General features: G+C 35.2%; 2 protein-coding genes across 2 annotated transcripts in view; one reads left to right on the forward strand and one right to left on the reverse strand.

The window, feature by feature from the left end:
- The window catches only part of LOC132294459 (protein NRT1/ PTR FAMILY 4.3), a 4,534-nt gene extending 1,425 nt beyond the window's left edge, over positions 1-3,109 (forward strand). Inside the window, exons 3-5 of the mRNA XM_059792329.1 lie at positions 405-845; positions 1,530-1,672; positions 1,972-3,109. Of these exons, the coding sequence (XP_059648312.1) occupies positions 405-845; positions 1,530-1,672; positions 1,972-2,878 (1,491 nt within the window). The 3' untranslated portion in view covers positions 2,879-3,109. The remainder of the gene's footprint in view (positions 1-404; positions 846-1,529; positions 1,673-1,971) is intronic.
- Positions 3,110-5,653: 2,544 nt separating this feature from the next.
- LOC132294460 (uncharacterized) lies at positions 5,654-17,445 on the reverse strand. The gene is made up of 8 exons (XM_059792330.1): positions 17,243-17,445; positions 15,247-15,315; positions 14,409-14,537; positions 13,413-13,495; positions 13,216-13,291; positions 10,143-10,328; positions 9,277-9,405; positions 5,654-6,224 (listed from the first exon to the last, which is right to left on the reverse strand). Exons 1-8 carry the CDS (start codon positions 17,315-17,317, stop codon positions 6,063-6,065), a joined length of 909 nt encoding a protein of 302 aa, XP_059648313.1. The 5' UTR covers positions 17,318-17,445; the 3' UTR covers positions 5,654-6,062.
- Positions 17,446-18,953: the final 1,508 nt, after the last annotated feature.

Below are 18,953 nucleotides of genomic sequence, written 5' to 3' on the forward strand. Positions count from 1 at the left end.
CCTTATAAAGGTTAGTTTGGTGTGCCAGACTCCAATCATTATAGAGTCTGAGGAAGGTTAGATGTACGTAATTTTACCTTCACATGAGGAGATTTCTGTTTTAAACCCGCGACCTCCATGCCACAATGGGGTTAGTCTAATGTACGAGACTTCAATCATTACAGAGAGTCTGAGAAAGGTTAGATGTACGTAATTTTACCTTCACGTGAAGAGATTTCGGTTTTAAACCTGGCTTTCATATCACAATGGAGTAATTTTACCGTATACATGTCTGGTTAATTATGTAAGTTTGTGTATTTTTCATATGTAGTATTTATTGTTATTATTATTAATCTTTGTGTAGGTCAAAAAATGAGAGTGAGTTATTGATGCTTAGAAAGTTGCTTGTGTGTTGAATTTTATAGGGCTTCATTTTATTGTCAATCCAAGCCCATATTCCCCAACTAAAGCCACCAGAGTGCAACATGGTAACTGATGGAGACAACTGTTTGGAAGCAAATGGTTTCAAGGCCTTAATCTTCTTTGTGGCACTTTACTTGGTTGCTTTAGGGAGTGGATGTGTAAAACCCAATATGATATCTCACGGCGCTGACCAGTTCAACAAGCATGAGCCCAAGCAGTCCAAGAAGCTTTCTACCTACTTCAATGCCGCCTACTTTGCCTTCTCCACTGGTGAACTTGTTGCCCTAACTGTTCTAGTTTGGGTCCAAACTCATTCCGGGATGGACGTCGGCTTCGGAGTCTCTGCAGCTGCCATGGCAATGGGCTTGATTAGCATGGTTTGTGGAACACTTTTTTACAGGAACAAGCCTCCTCAAGGAAGCATCGTCACCCCTATTGCTCAAGTAATATTTGACTTTCCTATACTTTCTATGTTTCATAATCTTTTGCTTTTATTATGTTTGTCTAAAGAAATAAAAAGTTAATTTTCCCGAGAAATTATTACTCCGACATGTCACATTTGCTTGCATGTGATTGGCTTTATTCAATTTTTTACTTGCATTTCAATTTGTGATTGGCCGGGAACCATGTAGTCCCTAACCGTGTAAATATTTTTTCTTTTCCCCTTACTTTCTCATATCATATGTGTGCGTCTGTGTTTCAACATTACATGAATAAAGTAGTAACTTTTAGGTGACTATGTACTTCCTCATATTTGAGGCCATACTAGCTAGGCTTTTTTATAATGGACTGCAATTGATTGTTTAGTATTTATTTATGTCAATTTGGATCTTTTAAGAGATCTTATAGAATTTAAATATGAAGAAGTGAACTGTTTGAGTCTGCTGATTATGCATGCAATCTTGTTTCATTGTACTAATTAGAATAAAATGATGTAAGCTAATGTAAATTTAAGTACAACCCGCTGATCCACTGTCGATCCCATAAAAAGGCTTTTTGATATATATCAACGCGTCTTACTGAAATGAAACACACTTATAGTTGTTAGATCATTGAGCTCCTTAATAATTTAATTCAATTTTCTCTCTTTTTCTTTTCTTTTTTTTTTTGTACTTTATTTATTTCAGGTTTTTGTGGCTGCAATTTTAAAGAGAAAGCAAGTGTGTCCATCTGATCCACAACTGTTTCATGGTAGCCAAACAAAGGTTCCTAATAGTAACCTTTCTATGTCATCCAATATTGGTGATCTTCTTCACACCCAAAGGTTCAGGTAAAATTTGAAGACTAACACTATAGTAATTTATTTTTGTTCTTCTTTCTCATTTAAGATCAAACAAACTTGAAAGTACAATGATATGAACAAAAAACCTTTAGTTCAGGGAAAACTAGGCATGTTGACCAAGTTTTGAACTTCAAAATTAAATAATTTGTGCCTTGGACATGTCTCTAATATATCATAGATTTAATGAGGATTCATAACAATTATTAGGACATAAGTGACCCTTGACATGATTTGTTTTTGTAGTTGCAATCAATATTATGCCCAATGACTCTAAGCAAAATTTTCAGGTTTTTGGACAAGGCCTGCATCAAAGTTCAAGATGGAGCTGCTAATAATACAGAAGAAAGTCCGTGGAGGCTTTGCACCATGACCCAAGTTGAGCAAGTGAAGATACTGATCTCAGTTATTCCGATTTTCGCTTGCACCATTGTTTTCAACACCATTTTGGCACAGCTCCAAACATTCTCAGTCACACAAGGAAGTTCCATGAACAACCAACTCACCAAATCCTTCCACATCCCTCCTGCGTCGCTCCAATCCATCCCTTACATAATGCTAATCATTGTAGTCCCTCTCTATGACACTTTCTTTGTCCCTTTCGCTAGGAAATTCACCGGCCACGAATCTGGAATCACTCCTCTGCAAAGGATAGGGTTTGGCCTATTTGTCGCGACCTTTTCCATGGTATCGGCTGCTTTGATGGAGAATAAGAGAAGGAATTCAGCAGTAAATGATGACAAAATATTGTCCATCTTTTGGATTACCCCACAGTTCTTGATATTTGGATTATCAGAAATGTTAACTGCGGTTGGCCTCATTGAGTTCTTTTACAAACAGCCCTTGAAGGGGATGCAATCATTTTTAACAGCCATCACCTATTGTTCATATTCATTTGGTTTCTATCTAAGCTCTCTACTTGTTTCTCTGGTGAACAAGATCACTTCATCACATTCATCATCATCTAATGGAGGTTGGCTCAGTGATAATGATCTCAACAAAGATAGGCTGGACCTTTTCTACTGGTTGCTAGCAGCTCTAAGCTTCATTAACTTCCTCAATTATCTTTTTTGGTCAAGATGGTATTCTCAAAATCTATCTTTATCAGCCTCAACACAGCATGATTCGATTGGCGAAGATGTCAACCGCCATGGCTTCAACTCTTCAAAGAACATTGCAGATGACAATATGGCTTGAATGCCATTATATATACATAATATATATATATATATATATATATATATTTATATAGCTTGTATGAGAAATAGGGGAATATAAGAGATGCCAAAAGGAAGCCTTTTAGGTTATAGTACTATTTGTAAAAGTATTTAGAAGGATTAATGCCATGAGGGCACCTTGTAGGCTGGTAATCTTATGTATTTCTGTTATATTTGTTATAAAGGCTAATGTAAAGAAGTCCTTAATCAATGTTGGTTTTTGAATGATACTAAAAACGAAGAATTGCATACAGACATAACCGACTGGTTTCATATTTAATTGTGCCTATATTCTCGTGATTGACAACCCTTAGCCATTACCATTCCACCAAACAATTATCGAGGACTATCTTGGTTTAGTTTGTTTAATTATATAGGTAATCTTATGTATTTCTTTTATACTTTGTTATAAAGAATATGTAAAAAGGTCGTTTACCAATGTTCGTTTTGAATGATACTAAGAACGATGAACTGGATACAACATAATCTGTAAAGTGACTGGTTTCATATTTAATTGAACCTATGTTCTTGTGATTGATTACTCTTAGCTATTACCATTCCACCAACCAATTATTTGGAACGCTATCTTGGATTAGTTTGATTAATTAGGCACTTAAATAGTTAAGTACTTCAAAAACCTAATTAATTAAGCACTTCATTTGATAAACGATAGTAAATAAAATGTTCAAGGTTGCAAATTATAGGTGAAAAGAGGATGCACTTTTCAAAGGGTCCCTAGGACTATGAATTGGTCATAAGGATCTATGAGGAACTTAGGTGTAATCCCATTTGCAAGATTCAATGCATTCTCCTTTACTACATCAGTGTCATTCCTTGATTATGGGGACGACCTCATTGCATATTTTGAATGACAAAAAGGGAATATGCAAGTGGTGGGCTTGTGACTAGCTTTTGCTTTTAGTTACTTGAATGTAGGGGTAGCAATTCTAACTATTGTGATGTGATGCATTTTCACAAAACATAATGAAACCCCTATGGATAAAGTCAATGAGAAAAGTGATTCAGAGTGAGAGAGAGAGATCTACTAGGAAAGATGTCCCCATTTTCTTGTCATATTCTCAAGCATCAACCTTTATACAAAGAGACATGTCTCAAACATGTTCTAGTGACCCTTCTCAATTCCTATCCTCCTAACACTAAGTAGCCCAAAGTTCATCAATATGTTGGCTAAAAGACTAGTATGGCCCCTCCATAGCTTTGACATGGCATCAAGCTCTATCCTTCTCTTCCTACATTGGGTAATAGTTTGCACCACTTGTGCATACCACCATTGTGTAATCCAAAGTCAGAGAGAGAGAGAGATGTAAAAGATAGCATGGCCCCTACCATGGCTTTTACAAGGCATCAAACCCTGTCTTTCATGCATTTGATAGTAGTTTGCACCACTAGTCACACTATTGTGTAATCTAGAGACAGATGTGCCAATTGAGACTTATTTCTTATTTCTTTTTATTTTTTTTTTTAAAAATTTATATATATTTTAATATAGAGGAGGTATCCCCACACCTTACGGGTGACACTAATCAACCTCAGGGCACACGTAACACCCCACAAGCTACGTGCACTAGGCAAAACCGGACAAGTTTATGACTCAACCGAACTACAACTTAACTCGTGTAGGTAGTAAATATTTATTAGGTAATAGTAATTGAAGGAATTGTTTTACTCCTCTTGAACTTAAGCCCCCACATCCATCTAGACTAACAATTAAACACTTGGAAACACTAAGCCCATAAGTCCAAATCTCAACAAGTTCAGGAAAAAATAATGTGATCATTCCATACATGAATTTTGTTGGAACTGCTGACAAGAACACATTTGTATGAATAGCAAAAGTTTCACTTATTATAGATACGTTTCATTTCGGATATGCAAGCATAACAATAATTGACCTTCATATAAAGAAAAGAGCTTTGTTTTAGGGGCATTTCTCAAACCCATCAATGCCAAGCATGGGCTTCTCTAGGGTGTTCTTCCTCTGTTTGGCTTCTTTAAGTGGTCTCGGGAGCAAACTTTGATGCTTTTTCTCTTCCTTGTAGTTTCTGTTCCATTTTTGCTTGCAATGAAGTTCTTCCCAACCAGAGAAAAGATTCTCAAATCCCCACTCCAAATCAACTTTCCAAACAAAAAAAAAAAAGAAAAAGAAAAAAAAAGGAGGTAAAAGCAACATATTATTATCTTTCGCTCCTGTTTTTGCAAGGATAAAGGAGACTTTATGTAGTCATAAGAAGAATGTTTGGTGCAAAGAACTCATATTTTTGGTCTTCAATGCAATGAAACAATATATATTATCTTTTCCTCTTAATGCCTTTCTTTTCAAACACCCTTTTCATCTTTAATTTTGTACTTTTCTAATAATCCTATCAGAGAATGGCACGTCCACCCTTTTCAGAGAAAGTAGGCTTAACAACCTTCCTCACTATGTTTCGAAGTTCAAAAAGTAATAAAGATTGCAGGATCATCAGAGAAGGAAAGGAGAAGATTTGAAAGAATTTATAGGATATCACCTCAAAGCACTACACACTAGGGTTTTGTAGAACCAAAAAGATAGTTCTCTTCCCTATCACACCACACCACACCACACCACACCACTTTCTTCTTCTAATGCCTTTGCTCCTGACTGAAATTTTTTCTTTCCCTTTTCCCCACAAGTTAGACCATTACGCATAATCAACCAGCCTTTTCCATCTTGTCCTGATGAAATAAATAAATTCTTTCTGCCCTACCAATAGGATGTTCAACTAATTTGTCACTTTATACTAAATAAATAACATCTGATGTGCCTTCGGATTCCCACATTAAGGCTTTGAGACCTTCCAGAGAAAAATAATAAATAAAAAAAAAAGGAAAAAAAGAAAAGAAGGTAAGGCTTTGAGCAACATTCTGTCATCTCATTATCTTACACTCCTTGTAGCAGAAGTGTTGTACACAATGGAAGATTTGCAGCAGGCTCCCTTCTGCATATATCAATTCATCTCTTACATCGTAACAGGCCTGATGGAACGGCATCTCTCAGCATATTTTTACCTCAAGATCCATGCACAAGGTATCAATAAAAAAAACTACAAAGCAAAGCTGTAATTTACTTTCACGTAAGAAGATAAAATCAAGATAGAGAAGAAACTCAAGATCAACTCAATTATCTATTCGTCAGTCTCAGCATTTGCTCCCTTGAGATGCAAATGTTTTTCCCTCTTCTGAAACTCCGTCAAACCTTTCCCACTTCCAGTCACACCAACCTTACCAGTTGGATCCTCTGGAGACTTGAAGATGCTCTCTCGCTTGCGCCCCGAGAAGAAACCAATCTATGAATGTGAAAAAAGAAAAAAAAAGAAAAAAAAAAAGATATTAAATACAGCCAGGAAATAAAAATTTAAAACCTGATGGTAAGACAGTAATATGAAATAAGATTCTGTAAATTGAACAAGAAGTGGTGCAACATGCAGAACCACATATTTTAGATTACTCCAGTGTACAACAATTGTGAAAATGTTTATCAATTCATGAGATGTAGCCATTGGTATCTCCTCAAACTTTCCGACAAGGAAGGTTGGGAAGAGCAAAATGGGTGGGTGGGTGTGTGTTATTTGCCAGGAACATGCACACACTCTCTCTCTCTCTCACACACACACACACAAAAAAAAAAAAAAAATGGAAAGGGGTACACATTTCTAGACATACATTAAATCAGCTCAAGGATTACACAAAACTTTCTCAAGCCTGCGTGTGTCAATAACATTAAAACAAAATTCATCATCTCTTCACATGCCAAAGTAAAACCACTACATGCATCTAAAAGATGCCATGCAATATACAATCATAGGGTGTATTACCAATGTCATGCAGACACAAGTAATTTAATCAAGTGAAATACCTACATGACACAAATTGGACTCCCCCTCCCCCCCAAACCCACCCACATGGGCCACATCCTTGCCTTAATCCTATGGATAAGTTTGACCACCTGAATTCTCCTTTTCCAATCTTTTCTATTGTCTCCTACTATATTTAGTTTTTAAAAATTATTTCTAATTATTTCATCCCGTTTAATATGACCATACCACCTAAATCTACTCTCTTATTTAATCACAAATAAGCGCTATTACTCGAAGAACTGAAGCATGTCACAAGGTACCAAACTAATCAAACCAAAAATTAAACACATATGATCAATAAATTGAATGAATTAACTGGATAGATTTAAGTTGAGCTTCTATTATGAGGGATATTCACTGGTAATACAATTAAGCACAATGAAGCTAGTGTAAGCAAATCCTAAGAATTCTGATGAAATTGCTAGAGAATGAAGAAGTAACGAGACCCTAAATATATGTAACATATGATGAACAGAACTACAATGAAAAATGATAAAACAGTTAAGATTGATGAACAAATATACCAAAGAATAACCATTTCTTTAATGAAGACAATTGTTTATAAAGGTTTGGTGTAACGATAAAAGCTTTGCTCATCAAGCATGAGAACTTAGGTAGCCACTTCATCCCGATAAAGCTAGAGATTAGATCTATCTAAATCCATTTGTGCCAAGTTATGGCTTAGCACGTGAACCCATATATAACTTCGGGCATGTGAGTATACATCTTATTACTAATATTTCACCAAGAGCATAACTAAAGAGAAGGGAAAAAATGCATGCTTAAAGGGACCAGAGCCTTAAATGTATGCTTGTTGCAGGAGAAGAAAAAGAAATGTCCAGTTCCTAGGGAATCAGTTAGTCTCATCCGAGACCCTAGAGAATCGGCTAAGACTGCAGAGTCCTTGCTCGGCAGAGTCAACAAATCTGTTACATTATATGGTTATACCAGATATGACCCCACGTCTGCGTCTTTGAACCATGTCTGTGGACCTATGATTGGGGGAGAGAATTTCGAGAGGGCAATAAACGATTATGTTACATTACAACAATACGTCTACATCTTTGAACCATGTTTGTGGACCTATTGATTAGGAAGAATCAAAATTTCAACTAGGGGCATTCTGATAATATGCTGTGGATAACTTGGTAATTTTTTTTCCTGACAAAGAACTCCACCCACTTTGCCCATATGGGGACTTGAATCTCAACCTTCCATTTTAGGAGGTAGAGGAGATATCACCGGGCTACAACCCTTGGGTGGTAACTAAATTTAGTAATTATTTTATCTGTAAGTTGTCTAAGGGAGTTTGATATTGGGTTATTTCAAGTCTTTTATTTGTTTGGAATTAGTTAAATCAAGAAATTTCTTCGTCTAGTATGATATAGTCACTGCTTCTATATAAGCAAACTTTGTAGAGATAATTGAACAAGTTTTCATCAATAAAAATTCCATCAAGATTTAATATTTTCTAGTTGAAACCATAGATTCTATGGTTTTCATTCTCTTTCTTCTCATTTGCTTTAGTTCCGGCATCCAGATCTTCATCACCCAAATTTAGTCCCCCTACCCTTAACCCCTCCATCATTAAATTCTGGCCCTCAATTCTTAGTTTGTGACTGTCCAGAAATTCCAGCAAACATTTCTTTTAGATTTCACAAAAAAGTAGTTAGCCTTAAGCCACAACCAATTCAACGCCTTACTCTTTTACCTTCTTAATGAAAACCCCTAAAATTAAATCCCAGCCTACCACAGTTTGATCGTAGGGCAGCCTTGATGGACTTGCCTAAGATTTCATCCTACACATCTCATACGATTTCAAGAAAAAAATGTCATATTATAGCAACATTAGCCTCTCTATTCAAATCTTCCCGTCTTCCTCTCTTCATTATCTTCCTCAACGACAAGAATTTTTACTGTGCACTCTATCACGCAGTGCCCCATCTGCCCGCACCTAGGACACGCAAAGTCAACATGGGAAGAAATAAAATTTGTAATCGATTCCTTCCAAATATTAATTTCTGAATTAAGGACCAAGGCCCTCATGGACAATTTTTTTCCCCAGCTAGCATTTCAAAATAATTCTAATAATATGAAACATTTTTTCTCATTAATCTAGGAAAAACTCAACATCAAACAACAATATTGGGATCACAATCCATTTTCACAATCTTGTAGGTTCAAAGAGCAAACGAAAGCTGAACTATCGTCCATTTGTGGATTCCACATGTAAAACTACCGACTGAAAATGATTTATTAGGGAGAGACATGGTAACTAATCTACTGAGGCATTGAAACTAACAACTTCTACTAGTATGGCATGCAAGAATGATATCAAACAAACAACTACTGCCATCCTTCCCTCTTAAAAAATCCAGGGCATCAACTGGTGTTTGTTAACCGTGAGTAGCATAATAATGTGTTCATTTAAGTAAGATCAAATGGTGCACTTTATAAACCCAAGAATGGTTGCCAATCAGACCTTCTTAGTGCGACCCTTGGCAGTCTGGAATTGCTGCCAAGAATTTTGCCTCTTATTCTGTGTGACTTCAAGTTGCTCCATCCGCATCTTTGACTTGAAAGAGTGTATCTTCTTACGTTTGGCAGCTTTCTGTAAATATTAGGGTTGGTTCCAAAAAAAATTAAGGACTCATGAAATCATTCCATGGGAGAAAAAGGAAACTAGATCAACGCATAAATCAATGAAGCCCGAGCACCATAACCATTAAAGTCAACCTCATAAGTAGATATAAATATTTTGGATGAGTGATTGGCTGGGGAACAACTAAAAATGTCAAATGCTCTCTCTCCCACAACAACCCCCACCACCCCATCTCCCCCCCCCCCCCCCCCCCCCCGGGCCGAAGATATGGGTACTATTCCAGAAACTGAAAAATCAGGCAGCTGAAACAAATCAAAACAAAAAAAAAATTATTTGCAGACAGGATCCAAAGTTGCAGGCAGCTGCTTAGAAATTAATTTTGAGAAAAATATTGAACCAGAGAACCTTAGGTTGAACTCACTGAACACCTTTTTGGAATTTCAAAAAGGCTCTACTTGACCAATTAAAATTCTGACAAGGTCTTATCCAAGTGGAAAAAAGTTTCTTTTAAGTTAATCAACTGCCAAGAAAACAACCAATTCAGAGTGGAAAAATGATTACAGAAAAAGCTCCAGAAATGGAATATATAAATATCATTTATTCTAGAGCCAAGGGTTAAATTTTTATTTTTTATTTTTCCCTGGTTGGTACTCACACACCCCCCCTCCAAGGAATTGTTTGCACCTAGCAGGAATCGATCCTAAGACCTGAGCCAAGGGTTAAAAATTGAACATCAATGTACTTACCACATCTTCTGGGTCATTAGGATCTATAAGAAGCTTCGCTGGTAAACTCCGTGACTGAAAGTCCACAGCTGCTGCTTGTGCAATCTTCCGTTTAATAGCTTGTTTAGTAGCCTCAGCTTCCTTCTCAGCATCCAGTAAAGAATCGCCATCCCCTTCTTTAATTGACCTAACATTTGCAGGATCCACCTGGAATCAGCTCGTGTCAGTACACTACTGATGATTCTTTAGAAAAATATTAGAACCAAGGGAAAGAGAAGATAGAATCAAAAGGGAGTAAAAGAAAAAATTCAGAGTAACATGCATTAAATAAAGGTTAAAGAAAATCATGAATAATTTATTTTTTGCTGTTTTATATAGCTAAATAATACATTGGACTGGGTTCGAAAGAAATGCTAGGATAAGATTAAAGACTAGGTGACTAAGGGTTGGTTAAGCTTTAGAAGGAAAACTCAAAAGCATGCTCTGTTAACTGTGACTAAAAAAAAGTGTTTTTACTAAAAGTGGGAAATATGTATATCTATATGGTGTTGATGTAACAGCAAAGTCACAGGCAGTGACAACAGTAGCAGTAGTGGCAGTGATTGAGGAGGTGATGGGCCTGAATCACCTGATGTATGGGCTATTGGCATTGGCAGAGATGACGTGAGCAAAGAGGTAGTGTGGTCATGAAACTAGGGGAGGAGGTGAAAAATGTGATGACAACAGGTAAATATTATGCAACAGAAGTGGGAGTATACGGTGCCTGTCGTGAAAGCGATGATAAGAGTGAATATAAGCCTATTCAAAAAGCTCAACTTAAAGGTTTATAGACGTTTCTAGTTGAGGGCAATTGCTCAGTCGTTTCAATTGGATGAGAAATGGTTGCTAGGGCCCTGGCAGAATGGTCATTTCATTTAGGGAACTTAAAATTTATCTAGATCCAAAAAAGTGGAGATGTGATGGAATCTATGAGTTGCAAACTCAGAGGCTTATTTCTCTAAAAGAGGTGCAGTGTCTCATCAACAATTCACAGAATAGTTTTACCCTGTTAGGAGTGATTCATGTGGGCTCTGCTTAGGTTGATTTCTTGAACCATCTAATAGAATGTTTCTTTTTCTTGTCATTCTGGTATTTTTCCTTTTATTTAAAAAACTGTGTCTTCTATCGAAAAAATAGAAATTTGTACATTACACTATCGACAGGTTTAACTTTAAAATACATGAGCAATTGTTCATCCCACTCCCACCCTTGATATCATATGTTGGGGGATATATTTTTCAAAATAAGAAAAATAACCATCATTGATAAAGAGGTCATTAAGGACTAAAAGAACAAGATGTCCTTCAAAAGAAAAGAAACAAAAAAATAACTAAAAATGGATTTCCCGGAAGGGATAAAAATAGTCCCTAAACTATTCTAATAAATAGGGACTGCACTACGATGAGAAATCTGCCTCCTAGTTAGCTAATCTGTGCACCAAATCAGTAGAAGAGACCACATCTTAAGAAATGTCATTGATCTCATGCTAAGAAGCATGGACACTTCTAAAAAGGAGTTGTATCCATGTTGAACATCGAGAATTGTGGACACTCTTGAACATGTGTCCATAGTTTAAAAATAAAATTCTTAATTTCGGACACTCGGTTGACACTTTGACTATGTGACTGATGAAACTTGAAAGTTGAATTAGAATTCCTTTTAAGAAAATTACAAAGCATAATTGTAAGAAAGATAAAATTAAAAGTTCATATTAACTTTATATAAAGTTTGATAATAATTAGGAATTTAGGAAACAAGAGAAGGAATGTTTTACTGAAGAAGCGGGCACACAAGTAGGAGTATAAGCAAAGGGGAAAAAACACATTTTTACCTTTGAACATCAATGGCATGGATCTGATTCTCGTTATAATCACTAAGGCTTCGTTTCGTTAGAAAAATAATAGTGGAAAGTGAAAAGAAAAGAAAGTGAAGTTAAAGAAAAGAAAATTGATTTTCTAGCATGCATTTGGTTAGCGTGAATTTTTTTCAAGAAAGTCATAGGAAAATACCATCTTAAGTTTGGATAGCAAGAAAGTTACTAGAAAATATTTGTACTTACCTAAATTGCCCTTATTATATAAATTAGTAGAATACTAACATAAATTTGTGTTTCACTGGTCCTTGCTCTTAACACCTTTAGAGTCTTGTCTCAGTTTCATAGACCTCATCTTTACTGCAAGTTGCAATGTACTATCAGCTGCGGTAGGCAACAGCAACTGACTCACATCAGAAATCTATTCACTAATAAAGACTAGAAGCAATCTAGTTCAATAAGGAAACAGGTATTCAGATTAGGTGAATGTCAGAAGTTGTTGTTGGTCTGCAGTTCTTTGAACCAAGTAAAAAAATGATGAAGTTGTTGTTGGGTAAAATAGTAACTTACACCCAGTAGAAAAATGATAAAGTTGTTGGGTAAAATAGGAAAGTAAATAGAAAGGCACTGCTTTCACACAAAAATAATTTCGGGAATTTTTTTGGGTTAAAATAGCCAGTTGCGGGGATCCTAATTTTCCACAACCTTTCCTTTTTCATTCTATCCAAACTCCAAATATATATATATATATATATATATATATATATATATATATGTATGTATAAACATTAAAATTTTCTATTTACATTCTTTTCTAGTTGATTCCATCTACCCAAACAGAGCGTAAGAGAATCTTTTGTAGTTGATTCCATCTACCCAAGAATCTTTTGTAGTATTATTAAATTAAAATTATCCCCGCCAATTGAATATTTTTCATAGGGTAAAAGACAACTGCATGGGGGTCTTAAGTCAGCTACGATTACTTGCTTTATATGACTACTGGTTAATAAGTTGGATAACTACACAATAAATTCTGTTCCATAGATTTGTGCAAAAAAAAAAAAAAAAAAAACTATAAATAATATATATTATAGTTAATGGGCCCCCATATATTAGATACCTCAAACAAGATTTTTATTAAGATAACCAGAATAAACAGAAAATCAACACATGATGATTTAGAAGTGCAATGGATCGAAATAACAGGTATGTGATTCTAAAGAGTGGCAATGCAAATCATACCTCTTCCTTATTACCCCATCCATCATAACAAACAAAATACCCGTTTGGAGTATATGCCTCGATCCTTGCATCATACCTGAACATTCAACCAATAAAACAAGAACAAGAAAAAGAAAACAGTAAAGTAAATGAAAATTAAATGAATAAAAGAAATACTTGATTGAGAAGTTGGATCTCTCTCTTTTAATTTAACATACCACTCCCCATCTTCACTCCACACAGCTTGAACTTTGGTGCCAACAGGAAACTTGTCAGAATGGTCAGAGATGTTTCTTAGTTCCTGATGAAAAAAAAGGAAACCGGGCGCGCCGGGGGGGGGGGGGGGGGGGGGGGTTGGGGGGGCGGCCGCGGAGACATAACACAATATGAGCACAAATATAAAATACAGAGAAATACAGCTCACATTGGGACACATACGCAATTAAAAGATTGCACTAGTTTACCCTCTTAAAGCCGAAATTTATTGGAAAAGCTCAAGTTCCTTAACCTTTTAAAAAACTGTCTGACAAATCAGACAAACAACTTAACAATCAAAAAGGCAAATGCAAATGAGAAGGCACAGCTATTTTTCTTGTAGGATCATGTTGATGTATATGTAACATGTAACAGTCATCAAGCACTTCATGACCCAACTGAGAATATTAAATTTTTGTGTGCTACACAATGTCCAATGCAAGCTGCATTGGGTAACATGACAGTTCAGATTCAGCACTCACGGTACCCAAAAGTGAGAAACACCAACTAACATGAAAGTTCTGACATGGCATACAGATCAAGGTGCCATATTACATCAACTATATTAGCAGAACACCATAACCATTTAACAAAATAAGTTTTCGCCCCTGTACAGAATGCTGGTCAAAGTACAGCAAATCTAAATTGGCTAAAAAGATATCTCACCTGAGCAGTTAGAAACTCTTTCAGAGGTAAATAAAAAACACACTTCTTTATTTATTTATTTTATATATATTTACAATTAGCTGTCTAAATGGCTTTGAAAGTATTTCTAAGTAAAGCTGTTGAAACTCTGACAAATCCATTCTTTTGCATAAAAGCTGTTGACTTTGATCTTTTCTCCTCTCTTAAGGAAATGTTGCCTTGATGGAAACATAAGGCATACCTCCCAACCAACCCAAACAAACAAAGTTGAATTAAACAATTTGAAGTGATGATATAAATTATATAATATTTACCATATTATGCGGAGAAGTACCCCCAGAATGGTGTGAACTAGGAGAGGCATCAACGCTTGTTCCAATATTCAATCCAGAATTCTCACTCTGCTTCGCAGTGGCCAAGAGTTCTTCTGTCAGAGCAATTACCTGCACCCAAAAAAATTAGCCAAGAACAAATTAAAATAATACTTATTTTCGTAATAAAAGCCAAATTATAGTTGAAATTCAAACTTAGAATCTCAGTGTGAACATCTGAAATCAGGAGACAGAGAGGCAGCCTGGCCATCATAAGATTCATGACACATAGCACACCTGCATGGCAACCAAGATACAAGTAATGGACACGTTTATAAAATGTTATTTAGCTGCATCAATTTTGTACATTCTCCACAGTTCTCATTTCTAGCTGTATAGAATTCATTTTAACATAAACACCAACCTCACCTTAAGAACCCAGGAATAAAAAACAATCCTCTGCAGTCATTGGCAATTAATCAATGTTGCTGGTTCGAACAACATAATCATTTGAGAAAGAGACACACAAAAAGAGAAAACTACTCTAAAAAACTATTACAGACAAATAATCAACTATAATAAAATTTGTGATCCCTTTAGAAACGAAGAAAATGAATTTGTGATCCCTTTAGAAACGAAGAAAATGAAATTGTGATCCCTTTAAGCGCAAAGAAAATGAACTCTGTCTCCTCAAAACAAATATTCAGATGCTAAGCTCCAGTCTATTCCTTTTGAGGAATAGATACTAGATGAAATTCCCAAGGAAGACCTACATTAAGAAAAGAATACCAAAATGATAAACCAAAAACTAATTCACAAGAATTAACTGCATGAGAATCACCTCCACAAGCTCTTTTTCCATGTCAGCGTACTCAGAGTTTCCAGGGTCATCATCCAAAAGCTTTCTGACCTGATTTATGGGTGGGGAGAGAGTCGTGGTTATAAAAGAATACATACACAAAAACATTTATAAAAACAAATCTTTTCACCAAGGAACAGTAATGAACTGATAAAGCATTTCGAGAATGAGGTTCCATGATGAATGCTATATTCTGATGACATCATCTTATTAGTAAAACTAAACCATAGATAAGTATTAAGTTAGAGGTCTAGAAAGAAGCTGTAAAATTAAGAGTGTTTTAAGTCTTTAAGATAGACAGGACTAAAGCCAAATATAGAGATTCTAAGTATGGCAAAACTATAAACACAAGTGCAAATGTACTAAAAACCAGTGATCAAAAGACACCCAAATAAAAGGAAAAAAAATTCATTATCTATCCTTGATTATTCACAGAGTGAGAGATTAGAGATCACGCAGGAAGCTCATCCTGAAAGTCTGCTGAGAAAGAAGTTTGGGATTGTCCTGGAGTTGCTCATAGAATCAAAGCATTTAGCGAGTGCCCAGGTGCTGCTCATAGAATAAATGCACAAATTGATGCAACAGAGAAGTGTTTCTTGCATGTCATGCAACTAACGTATACCTCAAAAACACAAAGTTAGATTCTATGAAAGATTATTGGACCGGCCATACATTTTGAACAAAATGTTAGACAGGTACAAAATTAGATATTCATCAAATAATTTTGAATGGAATGTGGATGTTGAGATGTTGTGTGATAAAACAAGAAAAATTATAAATAAATACAATTCTGGAATATTGAAGTAGTACCCGCGCGAGATAAACTAAGACAAAATTCACTAACATAATCTGACCAAAGGCAGCAAAGCCTATGGGTAATCATATTTTTCATTCACCCAAATATCATACAGATTTTAATTTTCCTTTTCGCAACTTTTCAGGTTTTTTTTTTTTTTAAAATTTTTCAAGCCTAAAGTTTAGTGTTTCGCCACGGAGTTCCCTTTTCCAAGAGTCAAACGTAAGGGAAGAAAACTGAATCCAATAGAAAAGGTTGAGCCACTAAACTACTATAGAAAATTAAGGGGACTTTGCTGTGATTATTATATAAACAAAATACATACCCATAGTGAAAGACATATGTGTATTGCATGAAATTACTACGGGTAAATCTATAGTGTGTAATTTATGAAATTTGTTCTTGTACGCAATCCATAACTTTTTATGATGATGAATTAAAATTTATGATAACATACACTTGATATATTTAAAACAGAAAGCATTCTACATGGAGTCAAATATAGGTATAGCAACTAGCAAGCTTCCCGCTAGTTTTCAATAATTTTGTTAAAAAGTTAGTCCATATTCTGATTCCAGCTTTTTTTTAATTATTATTATTATTTCTAGAGGACTTTAAGCGCCCGTGAGACATATTAGAGACAAAGGGTCAAGAGCATACTTATGCTGAGTGATATATTTATTTTTTATATGTAATGCCAAAAGGTTACTTTATGATCCAACAATGTCAAACCTTTGCTTTTCTTGTATTAGCGAGCCTTAAAATTCAGCTTCACAAAGGCCCTAGCTATCTGAATCAAGAATATCAAGTGATTACAAAGTTGTGTACCTAAGCCCAAGAAATCGCAACTGTAGCATAAAACCCAAAACTGTTTCTTCAACGAATTTAAATTGGGGACTTTAAATGAACTCCTAATTTCGTGTGAATTCAAGTAATTTAAACCTTCAATTATTCACATTAGACTAACTCAAAAGACAAACAAATTAACGCATAAAGATCACATTCAAGAGAAAAGCAATTGAAAACACCATAATTCAACAAAAGTGAACAAAAATCTCGAAGAACCCTGTTTGTTAGCCCAAAAAAGAATTCATGAGGAATAATAAGATGAATATTTATATGTGTGTGTATATGTATACGTGTGCATATATACATAGATAGAGATAGAGTTATAGTAGTTACCTGGTGAAGCTGGTCCTTGTAAGTAGAGAGATTTGAAGCAATTTCTTCTATGCTGAGTTCTTCTCCACCTTCCATGTTATTTATTATCTATCTTTGTAACTTTTTGGTGAATAAATTTCGAACAGATTTGAATATTTGATGATGAACTGAAATCGGAAGTCCCAGTGCGAGAGAGAGGAGAGAGGGAGAGGGAGATGGAGAGTATGGGTTTTTATTTTGTTAAGAGATTTTTTATTATAGTTGCAGTAAAGTCCCCTTAATTTTATGTAATAGTTAAGTGACCTCAACCTTTTCCATTGAATTTCATTGTTCCCCTCCGTTTGACTCTTGGAAAAGAGAACTCCGTGGCAAAACCCTAGACTGGGAGAAAACAAAAAATTTACAAGAAAAATTAAATAAAATAAAATTTTGCATTATGTATTGGTTTAAATGAAATTTTTTTAGAATAGCTTTAGAAGAATTTCGTTATGTGGACTTGCATAACATAAAAAGTAAAAAAGAATTAATTACTTAAATTGTCCTTATTGATGTTCTTGTCCTCCGATTTTTTACAGCATTTCCCTCAACATATCTATCCATATTCTGGGCAATTAAATTTTGCATTAGGTTCTTGTCATCCGATCTTTTACAGAATTACAAAGTTTATTTTTAAATTAGGCCTAAAACTCATTTTAGTTTTAGAACATCAAAATATGGTATCAGAGCCATAATAAAAAGGACAATCAAAACTAAAATTCTTAATACAAATTAAAAAATATCAAAAGATGAAAAGAAACAAATTAATGTTAAAATAACATTTATTTTATCTTACACATACTCCTAAAATCACTCTATTTGATGATAAAAAAAAAAAAAAAAAAAAACTATCCCACTCGACTTTACAAATCTTTAGGACACGTAACCCATAACATGTGAAGGTCAAATATAATGTTTCTTGCTAGCACTTTACATTACCTTCCCTCTATTTAAAGGAAGCCAAGTTGAAGGCATTGAATGCTTTAATATTTGGAGTGTTTTTAATATTTGGAGTGTTTGTAAGATGTTGCTCTTTCCTAAATATTGTAGGCTTGCTCTTTACTAAATATTGTAGGCTTTCTCCCATAGCATTACTTACAATTTTGTATCATGTAATCTATTATTTTGTCTTTTACTTCTTGTATTACTATTATGTCCATTTGTTTATTTTGTTTTTTCATTATATATTGTTTTGCTTAAGACTGACCCAATCTTGTAAACAAGCCAATCAATCACAGCTAGAATACACAAACCCTCGAGAAATTATTGCTTGATCCTGATGCTGGTCGATCACCATGCATGATCCTAGAATCATTGGTGCTCGTCAATCACCATGCTTGCACATTTGTTTGTGTCAGACCATGAGGTGTCAAAAAGTTATTACATGATGATCCCAAGCCAATCACAACGGTACACATTATTTAGCTAATGGTTATTGATCGCGACCATCTAAAAATAGCTCCCTTGTGCACCACACGTGTGAACTCTTTGAGGCAGCCCAACCCATGTCTTGTTCCTTCGTCGTAGCAGACAATCAATCGGGATAGTAATCCTGGCAGAAGAGAGGGAGGGAAGCTGGAATAGGAGGACAAAAATTTAATGGCATCTAAAATTTACCTGCAAAGTCACAATTAAAAATTCCCACTCCTTTGTTTTAACCACTCCACATTTGGGCAACATAAACAGCAGACGATCA

This window comes from Cornus florida, unplaced genomic scaffold (assembly GCF_030987335.1).
Source record: "Cornus florida cultivar Cherokee Brave unplaced genomic scaffold, ASM3098733v1 CherokeeBrave_3.0.0_Hap2_Chr02, whole genome shotgun sequence".
Classification (NCBI taxonomy): Eukaryota; Viridiplantae; Streptophyta; class Magnoliopsida; order Cornales; family Cornaceae; genus Cornus; species Cornus florida.